Source organism: Apodemus sylvaticus, chromosome 2 (genome assembly GCF_947179515.1).
Source record: "Apodemus sylvaticus chromosome 2, mApoSyl1.1, whole genome shotgun sequence".
NCBI lineage: Eukaryota > Metazoa > Chordata > Mammalia > Rodentia > Muridae > Apodemus > Apodemus sylvaticus.
Window position 1 is genome coordinate 83,385,626 of NC_067473.1, and position 18,155 is coordinate 83,403,780.

The 18,155-nt window shown below is 36.7% G+C and overlaps 1 protein-coding gene across 1 annotated transcript; it reads left to right on the forward strand.

Annotated features, from left to right (window-relative positions):
- The first annotated feature begins 10,472 nt into the window (after positions 1-10,472).
- LOC127678672 (putative vomeronasal receptor-like protein 4) lies at positions 10,473-11,378 on the forward strand. Its single transcript, XM_052173806.1, has one exon. It carries the CDS (start codon positions 10,473-10,475, stop codon positions 11,376-11,378), a length of 906 nt encoding a protein of 301 aa, XP_052029766.1.
- Positions 11,379-18,155: the final 6,777 nt, after the last annotated feature.

Here is an 18,155-nt window from a genome sequence, read left to right on the forward strand (position 1 = left end):
GTGCCATTTTTTTTTTTACTATTGCTCTGTAGCATAGTTTGAAATCAGGGATGGTTTGAACCTCCAGAAGTTCTTCTACTGTGCTTTCATAGCATTTTTATTATACTTTTACTGATTCTTTTAGATATCCTGGGTTTTTTGCTTTTCCATATGAAATTGAGAATTATGTTTTGAAGATCTGTTACAAAATGTGCAGGAATTTTGATGGGAATTGCACTGGATATATAGATTATTTTTTGGTAAGATGGTGATTTTTTTGCTATGCTAATCCTACCAATCCTTGAACAAGGGAGATCAGTCCATCTTCTGTTATCTTCTTCTGCTTCTTTCTTCAGAGGCTTGAAATTCCTCTCATAGAGGTCTTTCACCTGGTTGGGTATAGTTACATCCAGATATTTTGTATTAATTGTGGCTATTAGAAATGGTGTTGTTTTCCTAATTTCATTCTCAACCCATTTTTGTTTTATAAAGAGGGCTACTTTTTTGAGAGTTGATTTTGAACCCAGCTACTTTGCTGAAGGTGTTTTTAGCTGTAGGAGTTTTCTGATAGAATTTTGGGGGTAACTTATGTGGACTATCATATCATCTGCCAATAGGGATACTTTGGCTTCTAGCTTTCAAATCTGTAACCTTTTGATCTCCTTTATTATTCTTTTTTTCTTTTTTTCTTTTTTTATTCGATGTATTCTTTATTTACATTTCAAATGATTTCCCATTTTCTGGATCCCCATTCCCCACAAGTCCCATAAGCCCTCTTCCCTCCCCCTGTTCCTCCATCAACTCCTTCCCACTTCCCTGTCCTGGTAGTCCGCGATAATGTTGCATTGAGTCTTTCCAGAATCAGGGGCCACTCCTCTGCTCTTTTTGGACATCATTTAATATGTGGATTATTTCTTGGGTATTTCAAGTTTCTAGGTTATTATCCACTTATTAGTGAGTGCATACCATGACTGATATTTTGAGACTGGGTTACCTCACTTAGTATGATGTTCTCCAGCTCCATCCATTTGTCTACAAATTTCATGAATTCATTGCTTCTAATGGCTGAATAGTACTCAATTGTGTAAATATACCACATTTTTTGTATCCATTCCTCTGTTGAGGGACACCTGGGTTGTTTCCAGCTACAAATAGGGCTGCTATGAGCATAGTGGACCATGTGTCCTTATTACATGCTGGGGAATCCTCTGGGTATATGCCCAGGAGTGGTATAGCAGGGTCCTCCGGAAGTGCCATGCCCAGTTTTCTGAGGAACTGCCAGTTGTGGCTGGAACTTTATATTGAATAAATAGAGAGAGGGTAGGTAACCTTGTCTTGTCCCTGGTTTTAATGGAATGGCTTTAAGGTTCTCAATATTTAATTTGGTGCTGGCTATTGGTTTGCTCTATATTGCTTTTATTATGTTTCAGTATGCATCTAATATTCCTGATCATTCCAAGAGTTTTCTCATTTGTGCCTATACCTTGAAGGTTTGATTTATTTCATGGCAGCTATATACACAATACTTTCTAGGCATGCTGTCTATGAGATGAGCTATATCACAGTCCCAACAGCAACGCTTATCCTGATAAAATATTATCTCACTCCTGTGTACTTAGTAAGAAGTATGTGGAGGAGGTGAGATATTTTATTTTATCTATTAAGTTGTTAATTTTTAGGTGAGAGCCTGAAGACACTGCCAAATCAATATAGAGGGGACAATAAATGTTTTGGAAGCAGAAAGTATACCATGGGGAATCTGAAATTGCTTTCTACTTCTTTTAAGAGGGATATTATTGCTATTAGTTTTGTTTTGTTCACAATGGCTGGGATTAGTTAAACCATGCAGACAGATATTGCCTTGAGAGAATAGCTCATACAAGTCAAACCCAGAGCTCAGCTCTTCCTACTCTACTGCTTTCCTGGAATTAGAGAAGTTCACTTTTCCAATTGAGAGTGTCACTTCCTAACAACTGCAAAGTCAGAATTGCCTTCTCCAGATGACATTATAACTATGGGCCTAGAGGGAGATGAGCTGATGATATTTCTTCCTTATAACTACTTTTTAAAGCCACAGTCTACAAGGATGTTTGTCAAAGTCTCAGCTGGGTGAGTGTTTCCCTTTCTCTTCAATATAGTGAGAGCTATAAGTAAGTGGTAGAAGGAAGCAGGAATTTCTGTAACAAATGATTAGAGAAGTCTCTGCTTTGAATATTACATTTGAGCCATTCGGTATAATCAGCATCCAACAGATGCTTGTAGACATAAAGGTATCAGTATAATAATTAAGAGAAGAACATAGATTTCTCTAAGTCTGGTCTCTGGATATATGTGACACTAGAACGGAACTATTCACAAAGTATCAGGGCCTAGCCAAACAAGAGAGTAAGAGAAAGGGAGGAGGGGGGGTAAAAGTATGATGGTGATCAATGGATAGTGTATATTCACTGAATGTATAATGCAGTCAATCACTTTTTAAAATGAATGTACTTCTTGTGTATCTAAAATGTTGCTCCAGATGCAACATTTATGGTGCATGTTTGACATTCCATTCTGCAGTGTGTGTACTCCAATAATTCTAATATTATGATTCTACATAGGTATTGTCAAATGTTTTAGTTTTCATCTTGTCACAAGACACAGAAATACATTAGATGGTGATAAACAAAGGATCACACATTTTGGTGTTCAGGATTACTTTCATAATATTAAGTTAACTTATGATATATTTTGTATTTTATCATTTTATTTCATTTCTCATGTTAACAGGATATATGGGTTTAATAATATGAAACTTAATCTAGGAACATACAACAAATATTAACAAATTTAGTATTTATCTGTAATTTTATTTGGTAAATTTGCATATCTTTAGGAATTCTCAGGACAGTTTTAACTCATAGCCTAGGAATACATAAGATACTCTTAATATGTAATAGGGTATTTTTAACTTTATAGATATTTCATTATTCTATTACATTGATTTCTTATTTTGTTCTTTTCATAATTACTTTTGTTGACACTTTATTCTGGTATATGGGAAATGATTCAAGCTTACTAAGAAATTTCTTAGGTCTTACATCTATGACATTACACAGGGAAGCATTAGAATTAGTTGTGTAATCATATAGCTTCAGGGTATATCCATATCTTATATGTAGAGTTTTTGTACTTACCACAGCACATGTTTAAGACAGTGGTACAGTTTTCTTTATGGCATTTTCACAAGAAGTGTTAGGAACAGACATATCTATCTAGTTATCAGGTACAATTTTTGATCACTAAGCTCGTTGGGTAACTCCAACTTCAGTCAGCACTTAGTATTGAACTACAGCAATGATCACTGACAATAGTTATAGCATTGAGTGAAAACACAAAATAATACCAGGGGTTTTGTCAAGTACACTTACAATTTGTAGAAATTACTCTTAGTTTTACAATATTATACTTCATACAAATATCTAAACATCCCAGTATTACTTGCCAACACACACAGATTAAAACACTATATGCAATCTTATATTTACTCATTTAGCTTGGTAATGCCATTTCACATATTCGGTGGTTAAAGGGCCCAAGGTTACATGGTTCAATGCTATGGACCACTAATGTAAATTGAGGCAGCACTGCTCCTGGATCTATCCCTCAACAGCAGTCTTTACATTAATATCTGATCATTTCCCTTGGGCACATTTCCCTTGGGCCACCAGTGCTGAATATTTATGTTTAAGAGACTAGCTACTCAGTATCCCAGTTTCTATTTCAAGTGGCTTACACTCATTGCTCATTATCTCTTTGGAATCTTTTCGCTTTTTGCAGCAGCAAAATAAACATGGGAAATGTTAATATTTTCTTCTAGAAAGTCCCTCTTATTTCACCAACTATTTTCATGGTTCAACATAAGTTTTCTATTGAAATACAATTAATTATATTTGTTTCCCTATATTTAAAGATGTTCACCCTACAAAGCTCTTATCACATCGTTTTCATGTCTTTGTTTTCCTGAAGATATACAGAAAACTCACTCATCAGCAGCCACCTCCTTTGAAGCAATAGAATAGATTATACAAGCAATGTCCTAGAAATTTCAAATTTCTCTGTCTCTCTCGATAGCATATTTTTGTAGTTTCTAATAAAATAGGTCTTTTCTGTGTCTTTCAAATGTATCTGAAAGTCTTACTCTCTTATTTATTTTATTAGATCCATATAAATTTATCCTTACAAAAAAGGTAAATGGGAAAGATTTATGTTTCAGTTAAAATAAATTCTACTTTAATATTTCAAGTTTTCTAAATTGAATCTTTTAATAGTACTACTGATGTAATATTGAGTAAGCAATTCATTAGAAGTGAGAAAAATATTATCAATTCTCAAATGGTATAAGATTATTTAAAGTCAAAAGCCTTGAGGTTTCCTCCAATATTCACAAATAGAGTTGTTCGTTAAAATATTCATTCACAAAGAAATGCCAATTAAATTTAAAATTAGGTGATGAAAAATACAAGTCTATTTTTATTTTGCTACAATATCAGTTACTAATTGTATATAGGAGATTACAATGTAAAATGAAGGCAGATGTGGTGGTACATAGCTGTTATCCTAGCATTTCCGTGGCTAAGGCAGGAGAAGAGAGATTGATAAAAGTAAGAATGAACTACAGGTTGAGATCTCCCTCCTTCTTTTGCTTTAATACACACACACACACACACACTCATACACATATACTCATACACATACACTCATACACACAGATACTCACATACACACACACACACACACAATTTCCAATTTGCAGTAACCATTTTTATATCTTTCCCAAACTCATGCTATGTAAATGGTGAAACTCTGAGGAGTATTGCTTCCCCAGTCTCTGCAGCAACATTTCTGCTGCTGCTGCTTCATCTCAAAGAAACTAGGGCATAGTGTGAAACTGTAATATTCTAGTAAATATCACCTGTGCTAAACTCAATTTTTGCAGAAGAATTCATGCATTTAATTTATATAAGAGTATCAAGTAATATCTATGAATTAATACCTTCTTAATAAGCAATCAATATTTATTTCTTCTATCCTTTTTCTAAAAATTCAATGGAACTTGCTTGGGTAGCTAGGGTCTTTATCTCCTCAGATTCCTGAAGAATTATTCTTGCTCCTGACAGTGGATAGTACATAAGACAACACTAAGTATCTTGTCTCCTGAAAGTCACATACTCACTTCATATTCTCTCTGACCAGTCAGACAGATTTTTAGGTCATTACTCACTAAATATGTTAATACCTAAAGTGAAATTGATACCTGTCATATGTTTTATTTGTATGTCCCTTAGATTACTAAATATCCACATTTCAGAAAGCAAAGATCATCATGAATTTATAAAACAGAATTGTTCTAAGATCAAGTTATGGGATAATTATAAGGTAAAGTAGTTTTTCATGGAAGAAAATAGAGAAAACAGCTCTTGGTCACTTTTGTTACACGTCTCTTCAAACACCTGCCTGCACAATCCTTAGGTTTTTTTATTCTGAATCTATGTTATCGTGATGGCTTCTCTCCTATTATGAGTGTTTATCTACATACTTTGGATTTTAATACTTAAAATTAATTATTACAATTTAAACTAATTAGAAAGAACCCACCACTGATTTTTTTAAAAATGAAACAAAAACTTTGCTCAATGCATGCCTATGTTAACAGCTCTGTATTCATGGTAGCTGTGGTCTTTTCTGGTCCTCTCTCAGATTCAGAGAATGCCAGAATAAGATGGCCCTTGATCAATTAGAAGATGAGTCATATTCTGTATGTGATAAACATTTATAGAGGAATGGATATGAAATAGAAAATTTGAAAGACATACCTCTGGGGGAAAACACTTAAATTACTATTTTTTGACATATATCTTTATTTTTATATTACTTATATTACATGTTATATTTAATAAAATATAGATGGATAGCTAATAAATATTTTATACATATATAGCTTGTACATTTCCAATTTTATAAATTAAAAAATTGCTTTGGTTCTTTCAATATGGAGACCAAGGTATAAATTAAGTTTATACAGAAACATTTATTTATTTAGCATTTAGTTATTTGATTTTTCATATATGAGTGTTTTGCTTGCATGCATGTCTGTGACCATTGTCATGCCATCTCATATAAGGTAATAGATACTCCAGAACTGGAGTTACAGATCATCTGAGCCACCATGTCTTTGCTGGGAATCTAATCCAGGCACATTGCAAGAGTTAAAAGTGCTCTCAACTATTAATCTTTGAGCTTAAAGAAAAAAAACCAGATCATCACTGTACAGCTACTGTAAATGTGTGCTGATGAGAGAAGTCAATGTGTGGCTCTGAAAATTGGGATGAATCCATTAACTGACTAGATTACCCTTTTTAGAAACAAAAATCATATAACTGTAAAATGGATGATGTATCATGTTATATTCATGGGGATTGTATAGGATGGTCTCTTCCACTAACTGCTGCATTATTTTTATACATACAAGCATGCATGTGTCTTTGTATGTGGAATATTCAAGTGAACTTAATAATATAATTGGGCACTACTGTTCCCTCAAGGTTTGAAACAGTGTAGTCATTTTTTACTTTACAACAAAGCTGATTTTATGGTACTGAATTAAATGAATCCAATCATAAATTGCCCCAGGCAACCAGACCAAGTAACTTACATAAGTACCAAAGGTAATACTATTGAGTAAAACTGTAAAGAGTGTCTGGGTGCTGGTGATGAATAAAAATGTTGAAACCTTATTTCCACTACATGGGAAGGAATCCCCTTTATACAGAAACTCCAAACAGCATCACTATGTGGTCATTGTCAGCAAGTTTCTGTTTATCTTTTATTTTTTTTTAGGGTACCAATCAGCTTTTTTTTTAATTCGATATAATTTATTTACATTTCAAATGATTTCCCCTTTTCTAGCCCCCCACTCCCTGAAAGTCCCTTAAGTCCCCTTCTCTTTCCCTGTCCTCCCACCCACCCCTTCCCACTTCCCTGTTCTGGTTTTGCCGAATACTGTTTCACTGAGTCTCTCCAGAACCAGGGGCCAGTCCTCCTTTCTCCTTGTACCTCATTTGATGTGTGGATTATGTTTTGGGTATTCCAGTTTTCTAGGTTAATAACCACTTATTAGTGAGTGCATAGCATGATTCACCTTTTGAGTCTGGGTTACCTCACTTAGTATGATGTTCTCTAGCTCCATCCATTTGCCTAAGAATTTCATGAATTCATTGTTTCTAATGGCTGAATAGTACTCCATTGTGTAGATATACCACATTTTTTGTATCCACTCTTCTGTTGAGGGATACCTGGGTTCTTTCCAGCATCTGGCAATTATAAATAGGGCTGCTATGAACATAGTAGAGCATGTATCCTTATTACATGGTGGGGAATCCTCTGGGTATATGCCCAGGAGTGGTATAGCAGGATCTTCTGGAAGTGAGGTGCCCAGTTTTCGGAGGAACCGCCAGACTGATTTCCAGAGTGGTTGTACCAATTATTGGTACAGTGACAGGCAGGAGGATCAATGGAACAGGATTGAAGATCCAGAAATGAACCCACACACCTATGGCCACTTGATCCTCGACAAAGAGGCTGAAAACATCCAATGGAAAAAAGATAGCCTTTTCAACAAATGGTGCTGGTTCAACTGGAGGTCAGCATGCAGAAGAATGCGAATTGATCCATCCTTGTCTCCTTGTATTACGCTCAAATCCAAATGGATCAAGGACCTCCACATAAAGCCAGACACTCTGAAGCTACTAGAAAAGAAACTGGGGAAGACCCTTGAGGACATCGGTACAGGGAGAAAGTTTCTGAACAGAACACCAATAGCGTATGCTCTAAGAGCAAGAATTGACAAATGGGACCTCATAAAATTACAAAGTTTCTGTAAGGCAAAGGACACCATCAAGAGGACAAATCGGCAACCAACAAATTGGGAAAAGATCTTCACCAATCCTACATCAGATAGAGGGCTAATATCCAATATATATAAAGAACTCAAGAAGTTAGACTCCAGAAAACCGAACAACCCTATTAAAAAATGGGGTACAGAGTTAAACAAAGAATTCACACCTGAAGAACTTTGGATGGCGGAGAAGCATCTTAAAAAATGCTCAACTTCATTAGTCATTAGGGAAATGCAAATCAAAACAACCCTGAGATTTCATCTTACACCAGTCAGAATGGCTAAGATTAAAAATTCAGGAGACAGCAGGTGTTGGAGAGGGTGTGGAGAAAGAGGAACACTCCTCCACTGCTGGTGGGGCTGCAAATCGGTATCTTTTTTTTGTTCGATATATTTTTTTATTTACATTTCAAGTGATTTCCCCTTTTCTGTTTATCCTTTTTTATTTTATTCGATATATTTTTTATTTACATTTCAAATGATTTCCCCTTTTCTGGTACCCCACTCCCTGAAAGTTACATAAGCCCCCTTCCCTCCCCCTGTTCTCCCACCCACCCCTTCCCACTTCCCTGTTCTGGTTTTGCCTTATACTGCTACACTGAGTTTTTCCAGAACCAGGGGCCACTCCTCCATTCTTCTTGTACCTCATTTGATGTGTGGATTATGTTTTGGGTGTGCCAGTTTTCCAGGCTAATATCCACTTATTAGTGAGTACATACCATGATTGATCTTTTGAGACTGGGTTACTTCACTTAGTATGATGTTCTCCAGCTCCATCCATTTGACTAAGAATTTCATGAATTCATTGTTTCTAATAGCTGAATAGTACTCCATTGTGTATATATACCACATTTTTTGCATCCATTCTTTTGTTGAGGGATACCTGGGTTCTTTCCAGCATCTGGCTATTATAAATAGGGCTGCTATGAACATAGTGGAGCATATATCCTTATTACATGCTGGGGAATCCTCTGGGTATATACCCAGGAGTGGTATAGCAGGATCTTTCGGGAGTGGCGTGCCCAGTTTTCGGAGGAACCACCAGACTGATTTCCAGAGTGGTTGTACCAATTTGCAACCCCACCAGCAGTGGAGGAATGTTCTTCTTTCTCCACATCCTCGCCAACACCTGCTGTCTCGAGTTTTTAATCTTAGCCATTCTGTTTATCTTAATGTATGGAATTCTCTCTGGTTGGAGGATCCCAGCTCCACATCTTCAGATGTGAATATGTAAACTATAGTAACTACAGAAACCAGAAAATCAAAATGGGACCAAAATCAGTATAGGTGTGAGGTTGGGAGTAACGGAGAACAGTCTGTAGGGGTGAAGAGGCAGATAAATACAGTACAGTGGAAGGTTAAGGGGAATAGCAGCATGACACAATTTCTCCAAGAGCGAAATCAGAAAGTTGGTGGATTCTCAGGTAAGGGGTGTAGATAAATAAAGAAAGAGGAGGCAATTAGGGGAAATAGCAACATGGATGGCTGAAAAGGCCGTAAGGAAACATCTTGTTATTGATTTACTGACCCATCCTCCCAAAGACAGGTTAAAAAATTGTGCTTTCTTGTTACCTCAGAATTAGTTACTTAATCCTGAATTGGAGTTCACAAAGGGTTTAAATTGGATGGGAACTAAACTGGAAGCAATCCAGACCTAATTAGAACCATACTGCTTATGCAAATAGAAAATAGAAGGTACACAAATGGTCTTCCACTGTATGTGTGTCTTTCAATCTAGATTCTGAGAATGTAAGGTTTCATGGGAAAAGAAACATAAAAAATATGAATTGAGATAGACTTTTTGCTGATTTAAACTGTCATATTATCATGAGTTTTGACTGAGTCCATGAGAATTTTGAGTAAAAATACAAATTTCAAAATAGATCAGAGTAAAACTATATACTATGATGTATTCCCATCTGAGTTTTTTTTATATATATTCCATGATTTTCTCCTACTTCAACATAGTTTTTGTTCATTTGTACAAATGAGCTTGATCTTCTATGCTCATTACTACTCTTTTAGTTGTTAAGTATAAAATGAGCCCATTTAACGCAATGGAATTGGATCTCTAAGGTATGAAATTCAGATGTAGGTCTGGAGAGATGGCTCAGAGGTTAAGAGCACTGACTGCACTTCCAGAGGTCCTGAGTTCAATTCCCAGCAATCACATGGTGACTTACAACCATCTATAATGGGATCTTATGCCCTCTTCTGGTGTGTCTGATGACAGCTACAGTGTATTCATGTACATAAAATAAATCTTTAAAATTAAAAAAAAGAAATTTTTTTGTGCAATAAGAAACAAAATGTATGTATTCTGTGGGTATATAACTATAAATGCATTTGTTATCCATAATATTCTCTTGTATAGGAGATACTTGGAGGGTATATAGAAATGTTTGCTTTATCAAATATGAAATATCAAAAGTGAAAGAGCAGGTTACTCAGAAAAATAGAATGATTATACAGCCATACTGTGAAGTGAATCATAAGTGTGATACATAATTTACTATTTTTTTCAGATTATGAATTACACTTCCATTATGCTTTTAAGATGAGTACACTTTCCTTCAAGAATGTCATTTATTTCCAAGCTGGACTAGGAGTGTTGGCCAATATGTTTCTGCTGACTTTCTATATTTTCATAATCCAAGCTCATAGACCAAAGCCTGTGGACCTGATCTCCTGTCAACTAACTTTTATTCACATATTTATGGTCCTCACTGGATGGGATATTTGGCTTACAGACATGTTTGAGTTACTGAACATTGAGAATGACTTCAAATGTAAGGCAACTTTTTACATAAACAGGGTGATGAGAGGCCTCTCTATCTGCATCACCTGCCTCCTGAGTGTGTTACAGACTGTCACTATCAGTCCCAGTACCTCACTGTTGGCAAAATTTAAATATAAATTGAAAACGTACATCATCTATGCTTTCTTCTATCTTTGGTCCCTCAATTTGACTTTCAGCTGTAACCAGCTATTCTCTGCTGGTGCTTATACCAATGTGAGTGACACCAACCAGATGAAGGTCACTAAATACTGTTCACAGTTTCAAATGAACAGCATCATCAGGGGATTGATTTTAACAGTGACAACTTTAAGAGATGTGTTTCTTGTAGGAGTTATGCTGACCACAAGTGTGTACATGGTTATAATCTTGTTCAGGCATCAGAGGCAATGCAAGCATCTTCATAGAATCATGAACCTGAGAGCATCCCCTGAGAAGAAAGCCACACAGATTATCTTACTGCTAGTAGTTTTCTTTGTGCTCATGTACTGGGTGGACTTCTTCATCTCTTCTACTTCAGTCCTGTTGTGGAGGTATGACCCAGTCATCCTGACTGTTCAGAAGTTTGTGATGAATGCCTATCCCACAATTACTCCTTTGGTACAAATCAGTTGTGATAAGAGAATAATTAATGCACTTAAATACTTGTGGTCAAAATGCCACTAGGCTTTTTAAAAGGCAGTAGCTTTTCTATTTTTAAAAAAAGAGGCCCTCTACACAGCAAAGCATTGCCTGGTCTGTCCTCAGTGAGAGAAGCAACACCTAACTCTGGAGAGACTTGAGGCCCCAAGGAGTGCTGAGGTGTGGTGTGGTGAGGACATCCTCTTGAAGACCAGAGAGGAGGTATTGGATGAGGAACAGTCAGAGGGCAGACAGGGAGGGGGATAACAAGTGGACTGTAAAAAAGGATCAAAGAATGATAATCATTTAAAATGAGATTTATTATACTTTATATATATGTGTGTGTGTGTGTGTGTGTGTGTGTGTGTGTGTTGTGACAACATCTCTGCATAGTGTGCATTCCTGGTTCTCACAGAGGTAATACAAAGTCAATGGATCCTTTGGAACAGGACTTAGCAATGCTTGTAAAGAGTTATTTTGGTCTAGCCTCAATTATTTCTTTTTTATAAAGTGATTTCTTTAGAATATCCAGAGACTTCCCCACCTCCAGATACATTCTGCATGCAGACACCAAACCCAGACACTATTACTGATGCCAAGAAGTGCTTGCTGAAAGGAGCCTGATGCCGTTGTCTCCTGAGAGGCTCTACCAGATCCTTACCAATATAGATGCAAATGCTTCCAGCTCACCATTGGTCTGAGCACAGAGATCACAATGTAGGAGATATGGGAAGGACTGAAGGAGCTGAGGGGACCTTATCTGTCATCCTTGGGAGGGGAGGCCCTTGATCTTGTGAAGGCTTGATGAACCAGTATAGAGGAATGCTATGACAGTGATGCAGGAGTGGGTGGGTAGGTGGAGGAGCATCCTCATAAAAGCAAGGTAAGTGGGGATGGGATAGGGGGGTTGCTGTGGGGAAACCAAGAAAAGAGATAACATTTGAAATGTAAACAAATAAAATACCCAATTTCAAAAAACTGATTTCTTTTAAACTATTTCAAAGTACAAATAGCAAAGCAAGATTTTTCACATGACTTAAGTAAAATTTGTGTTATCATCCATTCTCTTGTCAGTTCTGCTGCCAAGATATATGGAGTTGTTTCCGTTCATTGTACACCATAAGTTGATATTTACACATGAATTCTCTTTCCCATTTTAACTCATGCCATATATGTTCCCTTGATGCTGAGATTACTCAAAAGTACATTCTTATTGAACTGATTTTTAAAGCTTTTTTCTTGAAAATGTGTTAATTTGCTCTAAATTACCAAGATTAGTGTTAAAATATTATTGTACATTTAATTCTGTTTCCTGACTATTATTGCTTTTATTCTCTAAAACAGTACATCCTGACCACAGTTTCCCATCCCTCCACTCCTTCCATTACCTTCCCATTAACTTCTCTCTGACAAATCACACCTTTTCCCCTGAAGAAAAAAACGACAAGCCTTCCAAAGAAATCAACTGAACATGGCATAATATGTTACAGTAAGACTAGGTACAAACCCTGTTATTAGGACAAGATGAGGCAACTCACTAGAAGAAAAATAAAGCCACAAGCATAGGCAAACGAGTCAGAGACACCTCCATTCCCACTGCTAAGAATCCCATAAGAACACCCAAACTGCACAGCTATCATAGATATGCATGTAACCTATCACAAATCCATACAGGGTCCATATTTGTTGCTTCAATCTCAGTAATCCCTTGTAAATCTCTGCTTGGTTGATTCTGTGAGCCCTGTTCTTCTGGTGGCCTCGACCACTCTGCCTCCTATAATCGTTTCTCCTTCTCAGCTATGGGTTTTACCTGGCTCTGCCTAATCTGTAACTATGGATTTATGCAACTGCTCTCATCAGTTACTCAATAATGCTTTTTTTGGTTACAATTGGGATTGGTGCCAAGCTCATAGTATAGCAAAATATTACTAGGGATCATTTCACTGATTTTACATTCTTTTAAATGTAAAATGTAAAAATTGTGTTTGGTTCTCTTCTAGGCCTAGGAGCTGTTCTGCCTCTTGTTCCTAGTGATATAGGCAGTATGGGCTCCCTCCAGTGCTCTGGGTCTGAAATTAAACCAAACATTGGTTAGTCACTCCTACCAGTTCAAAGGCTCAATTACCTCAGCACATATTGCCAGCAGGACAGATTGTAGATCAAAAGGTTTGTGGTTGGGTTGATGTCCAAGTCCCTCTGCTGTGTGCCTTGCTTATTTATAGAAGGTTACCAGTTAGGTTCTGAATCCTACCTTACTAGGAAACTTCACTAAGATCACTCTCATGGAGTTTTCACTTATATTTCAGCATCACCTCTCCCAACTGCCTCCCAATTCCAGGCTACATGCAAAATCTATTATTTCCCCCCTTCCACTGCAGATCTATGCATCTCCCTTTGAGCCCTGATTGCTACTTTGTCTTTCTGGTCTATGGGTTCTAGCACCATCTTCTATTATTTTGCTGTTATTATCCACTTATAAGAGAGTACACACTGTATTTATCTTCCTAGGTCTGGATTATAATACTCAGGAAGATTTTCTTTTTACTAGATCCATTGATCTGCCTACAAATTTCATAATGTCTTTATTTTAACAACTGGTTAATGCTCTATTGTGTATATTTACTCCATTCTCTTTTATACACTCATAGGTTCATAGTCATCTGTGTTGTTTAGAGTTTTTGGCTATTATGAATAAAGTTGCTAATAACATAGTTGAACAAGTGTTCTTCTGGTATAATTGAATATCCTTTGGGTAAATGCCAAGGAGTAGTATAGCTGTGTTTGAGGTAGATTGATTCCCAATCGTCTGAGAAAATGTCATATTGATTTCCAAAGTAGTTATACAAGTTTGCACTCCCACCAATTGAGGAGTATTCCCTTAATCTATACTCCTTCCAGGATGAGCAGTCAATTGTGTTATAGATCTGAGCCACTCTGAAGGGTATAAATCTCAAAGTAGTTTGGATTTACATTTCCCTAAGGAGTAAGAATGATGAACATTTCTTCATGAGTTTCTCAGCCCTTAGAAATTCCTCTTCAACCCACCCATTCCTGCTTCCCTATCCTGGCATTGCCCTATACTGGGGTATTGAGCATTCTCAGAGCCAAGGGCCTCTCCTCCCTTTGAAATGCAACAGGGCCATCCTCTGCTATATATGCAGCTGGAGACATGGGTCCTTCTATGTTTACTCTTTGGTTTGTGGTTTATTCGCTGGGAGCTCTGTGAGTACTGGTTGGTTCATACCGTTGTTTCTCCTATGGGGATACAAGCCCCTTCAGCTCCTTCGGTCCTTTCTCTAGTTCTTCCATTGGGAACCTTGAGCTCAGTCCAATGACTGGCTGAGAGCATCCACTTCTATATTGGTCAAGAACTGGCAGAGACTCTCAGGAGACAGCTATATCAGACTCCTGTCAGCAAGAACTTGTTGGCATCCACAATAGTGTCTGGATTTGATAAATATATATGGGATTGATCCCCAGGTTGGACAATCTCTGGATTGCCTTTCCTTCAGTCTCTGCTCAATACTTTGTCTCAGTATCTCCTCCTATGGGTATTTTCCCCCTTCTATGAAAGAACTAAGTAATTATACTTTGATTTACCTTCTTGAGCTTCATTTGGTCTGTGAATTGTTTTTTGGGTATTTTAATTTTCTATGCTAATATCCACTTATCAGTGAGTGCATATACCATGTGTGTTCTTTTGTTACCTCATTTAGAATGATATTTTCTAGTTCCATCCATTTGCCTAAGAATTTCACGAATTCATAATTTTTGACAGCTGAGTTATATTACATTGTATAACTGTACTACATTTTCTGTATCCATTCCTCTGTTGAGAGATATCTGCATTGTTTCAAGCTACTGGCTATTATAAATAAAGCTGCTATAAATATAATGGGGCATGTATCCTTATTACATTTTGGAGCCCCTTCTGGGTATATGCACAGTAGTGGGATAGCTGGGTCCTCAGGTAGTACTATGTCCAAATTTCTAAGGGACTGCCAAACTAACTTTCAGAGTGGTTGTACCAACTTGCAATCCCACCAGCAGTAGAGAAGCGTTCCTCCTTCTGCACATCCTTGACAGCACCTGCTGTCACCTGAGATTTTAATCTTAGCCATTCTAACTGGTATAAGGTAGGATCTCAGGGTTGTTTTGATTTGCATTTCCCTGATGACTAAGGATGTTGTACATTTCTTTAGGTGCTTCCCAGCCATTCTGTATTCCTCAGTTGAGAATTCTTTGTTTAGCTCTGTACCCCATATTTTAATAGAGTTCTTTGTTTCTCTGGAGTCTAATTTCTTGAGTTCTTTGTATATATTTGATATTAACGCTCTATTGAGTATAGAATTAGTAAAGATCTTTTCTAAATCTGTTGGTTGCTGTTTTGTCCTATTGACAGTGTCCTTTGCCTTACAGAAGTTTTGACATTTTATGAGATCCCACTTGTCAATGCTTGACTTTAGAGCATAAGCTATTGGTGTTTTCTTCAGGAAAATTTCCCCTGTGACCATGTGCTCCAGGTTCTTCCCCATTTTCTATTCTATTTGATTTAGTGTGTCTGGTTTTATGTAGAGGTCCTTTATCCACTTGGACTTGAGCTTTGTACAGGGAAATAAGAATGCATCAATTTACATCTTTCTACTTGTTGATTACCACTTGACACAGCACCATTTGTGGAAAATGCTTTTTTCCACCAGATGGTTTTTAGCTCCTTTGTCAAAGGTAAAGTGACAATAGGTGTGTGGGTTCATTTCTGTGACTTCAATCCTATTCCATCAATCTTCCTACTTGTCTCTACAATAATACCATACAGATTTTATCATTATTGCTCTGTAGTAAAGCTTGAGGTCAGGGATGGTGACCTCTCTGTATTGTATTCCTCCAGAGATTCTTTTATTGCTGAGAATAGTTTTTGCCATCCAGGGTTTTTTGTTATTCCAGATGATTTAGAGAATTGCTCTTTCTGACTCTATGAAGAATTGAGTTGGAATTTTGATAGGGATTGGATTGAATCTGTAGATTTCTTTAGGCAAGGTGGCCATAATTACTGTATTAACTCTGACAATCCATGAGCATGGGAGATCTTTCCATCTTCTGAGATCTTCTTCGATTTCTTTCTTCAGAAATTTGAAGTTCTTGTCATATAGAACTTACACTTGCTTGGTTAGAGTTGCACCGAGATACTTTATAATTTTTTTTACTAATGTGAACGGTGTTGTTTCCCTAATTTCTTTCTCCGCCTATTTATCCTTTGAGTATAGGAAGGCTACTGATTTATTTGAGTTAATTTTATATCCACCCACTTTGCTCAAGTTCTTTATCATATTTACGAGTTTTCTGGTGGAATTTTTGGGTCATGTAAGTATACTATCCTATCATCTGCAAATGGTGATACTTTTACATTTTCCTTTCCAATTTGTATCCCTTTGACCTTCTTTTGTTTTCTGATTGCTTTTGCTAGGACTTCAAGGAATGTGTAAACAGGTAGGGAGAGAGTGGACAACCTTGTCTAGTCCCTGATTTCAGGGATTTCAGTGGGATTGCTTCAAGTTTCTCTCCATTTAGTTCGATGTTGGCTACTGGTTTGATGTATATTGCTTTTACTATGTTTATAATATGGGCCTTGAATTCCTGATCTTTCCAATACTTTTACCATGAAGAGGTGTTAGATTTTGTCAAATGCTTTCTCAGAGTTTAATGAAATGATCATGTTACTTTCTTTGAGTTTGTTTATACAGTGGACTACATTGATGGATTTTCATGTTTTGAGCCATCCCTGCATCCCTGGGATGAAGCCTACTTGATCATGGTGGATGACCATTTTGATGTGTTCTTGAATTCACTTATCAAGAATTGTACTGAGTAATTTTGTATTGATTTCCATAAGGGAAAATGGTCAAAAATTATCTTTCTTTGTTGTGTCTTTATGTGGTTTAGGTATCAGAGTAATTGTGGCTAGGTCTACATTTATATATAGCTTGAACTGTTCCCCTGACTGCTTTTAATATTCTTTCTCTGTTTAGTTTATTTGGTGTTTTAATTATTATGTGACAGGAAGAATTCCTTTTTCTGGACAAATGTATTTGGAGTTCTATAGGCTTCTTGTATCTTCAGGGTATCTCTTTCTTTAGGTTAGGTAAGTTTTATTCTATAATTTTGTTGAAGACATTTACTAGCCCTTTAAGTAGCAAATCTTGAGTCTCTTCTATACCCATATTCCTTAGGTTTGGTCTGGATTTCCTGGTTGTTTGGGTCAGGAGCTTTTGACATTTTACATTTTGATTGACTATTGTGCCAATGCTTTGTATGGAGTCTTTATCCAAGTTTCTCTCTTCTGTCTCTAGTATTCTGTGGTTGATGCTTGCATCCATGACTTCTGACTTCTTTTCTAGGTTTTCTATGTCCAGAGCTGTTTCCTTTTGTGATTTCTTTATTTATTCTTCTTCTAATTTTAGATTCTGGATGGTTTTGTTCAATTCCTTCACCTGTTTTGTTGTGTTTTTCTATAATTCTTTAAGGGCTTCTACCTGTTTACCTGTGTTCTCCTGTATTTCTTTAGTGGATTTATTTATGTCCTTCTTGAAACCCTCTATCAGCATCATTATCTGTGATTTTAAATCCAAATCTTGCTTTTTCCCATGTGTTGGGGTATCTAGGACTTGCTGTTGTTGTAGAATTAGGTTTGGATTATTGTGTATTGCCTTGATTTCTGTTGGTAATGTTCCTATGTTTGTCTTTTGCCATCTGGTTATCTCTGGTGTTAGTTGGTCCTTCTATCTCTGACTGTTGCTTGTCCCTCCTGTGTGCCTGCAATCCTGT

What these genes read in the sequence shown, in the direction of transcription:
- LOC127678672 (XM_052173806.1), top strand. Translation starts at nt 10,473, where the DNA reads ATGAGTACACTTTCCTTCAAGAATGTCATTTATTTCCAAGCTGGACTA.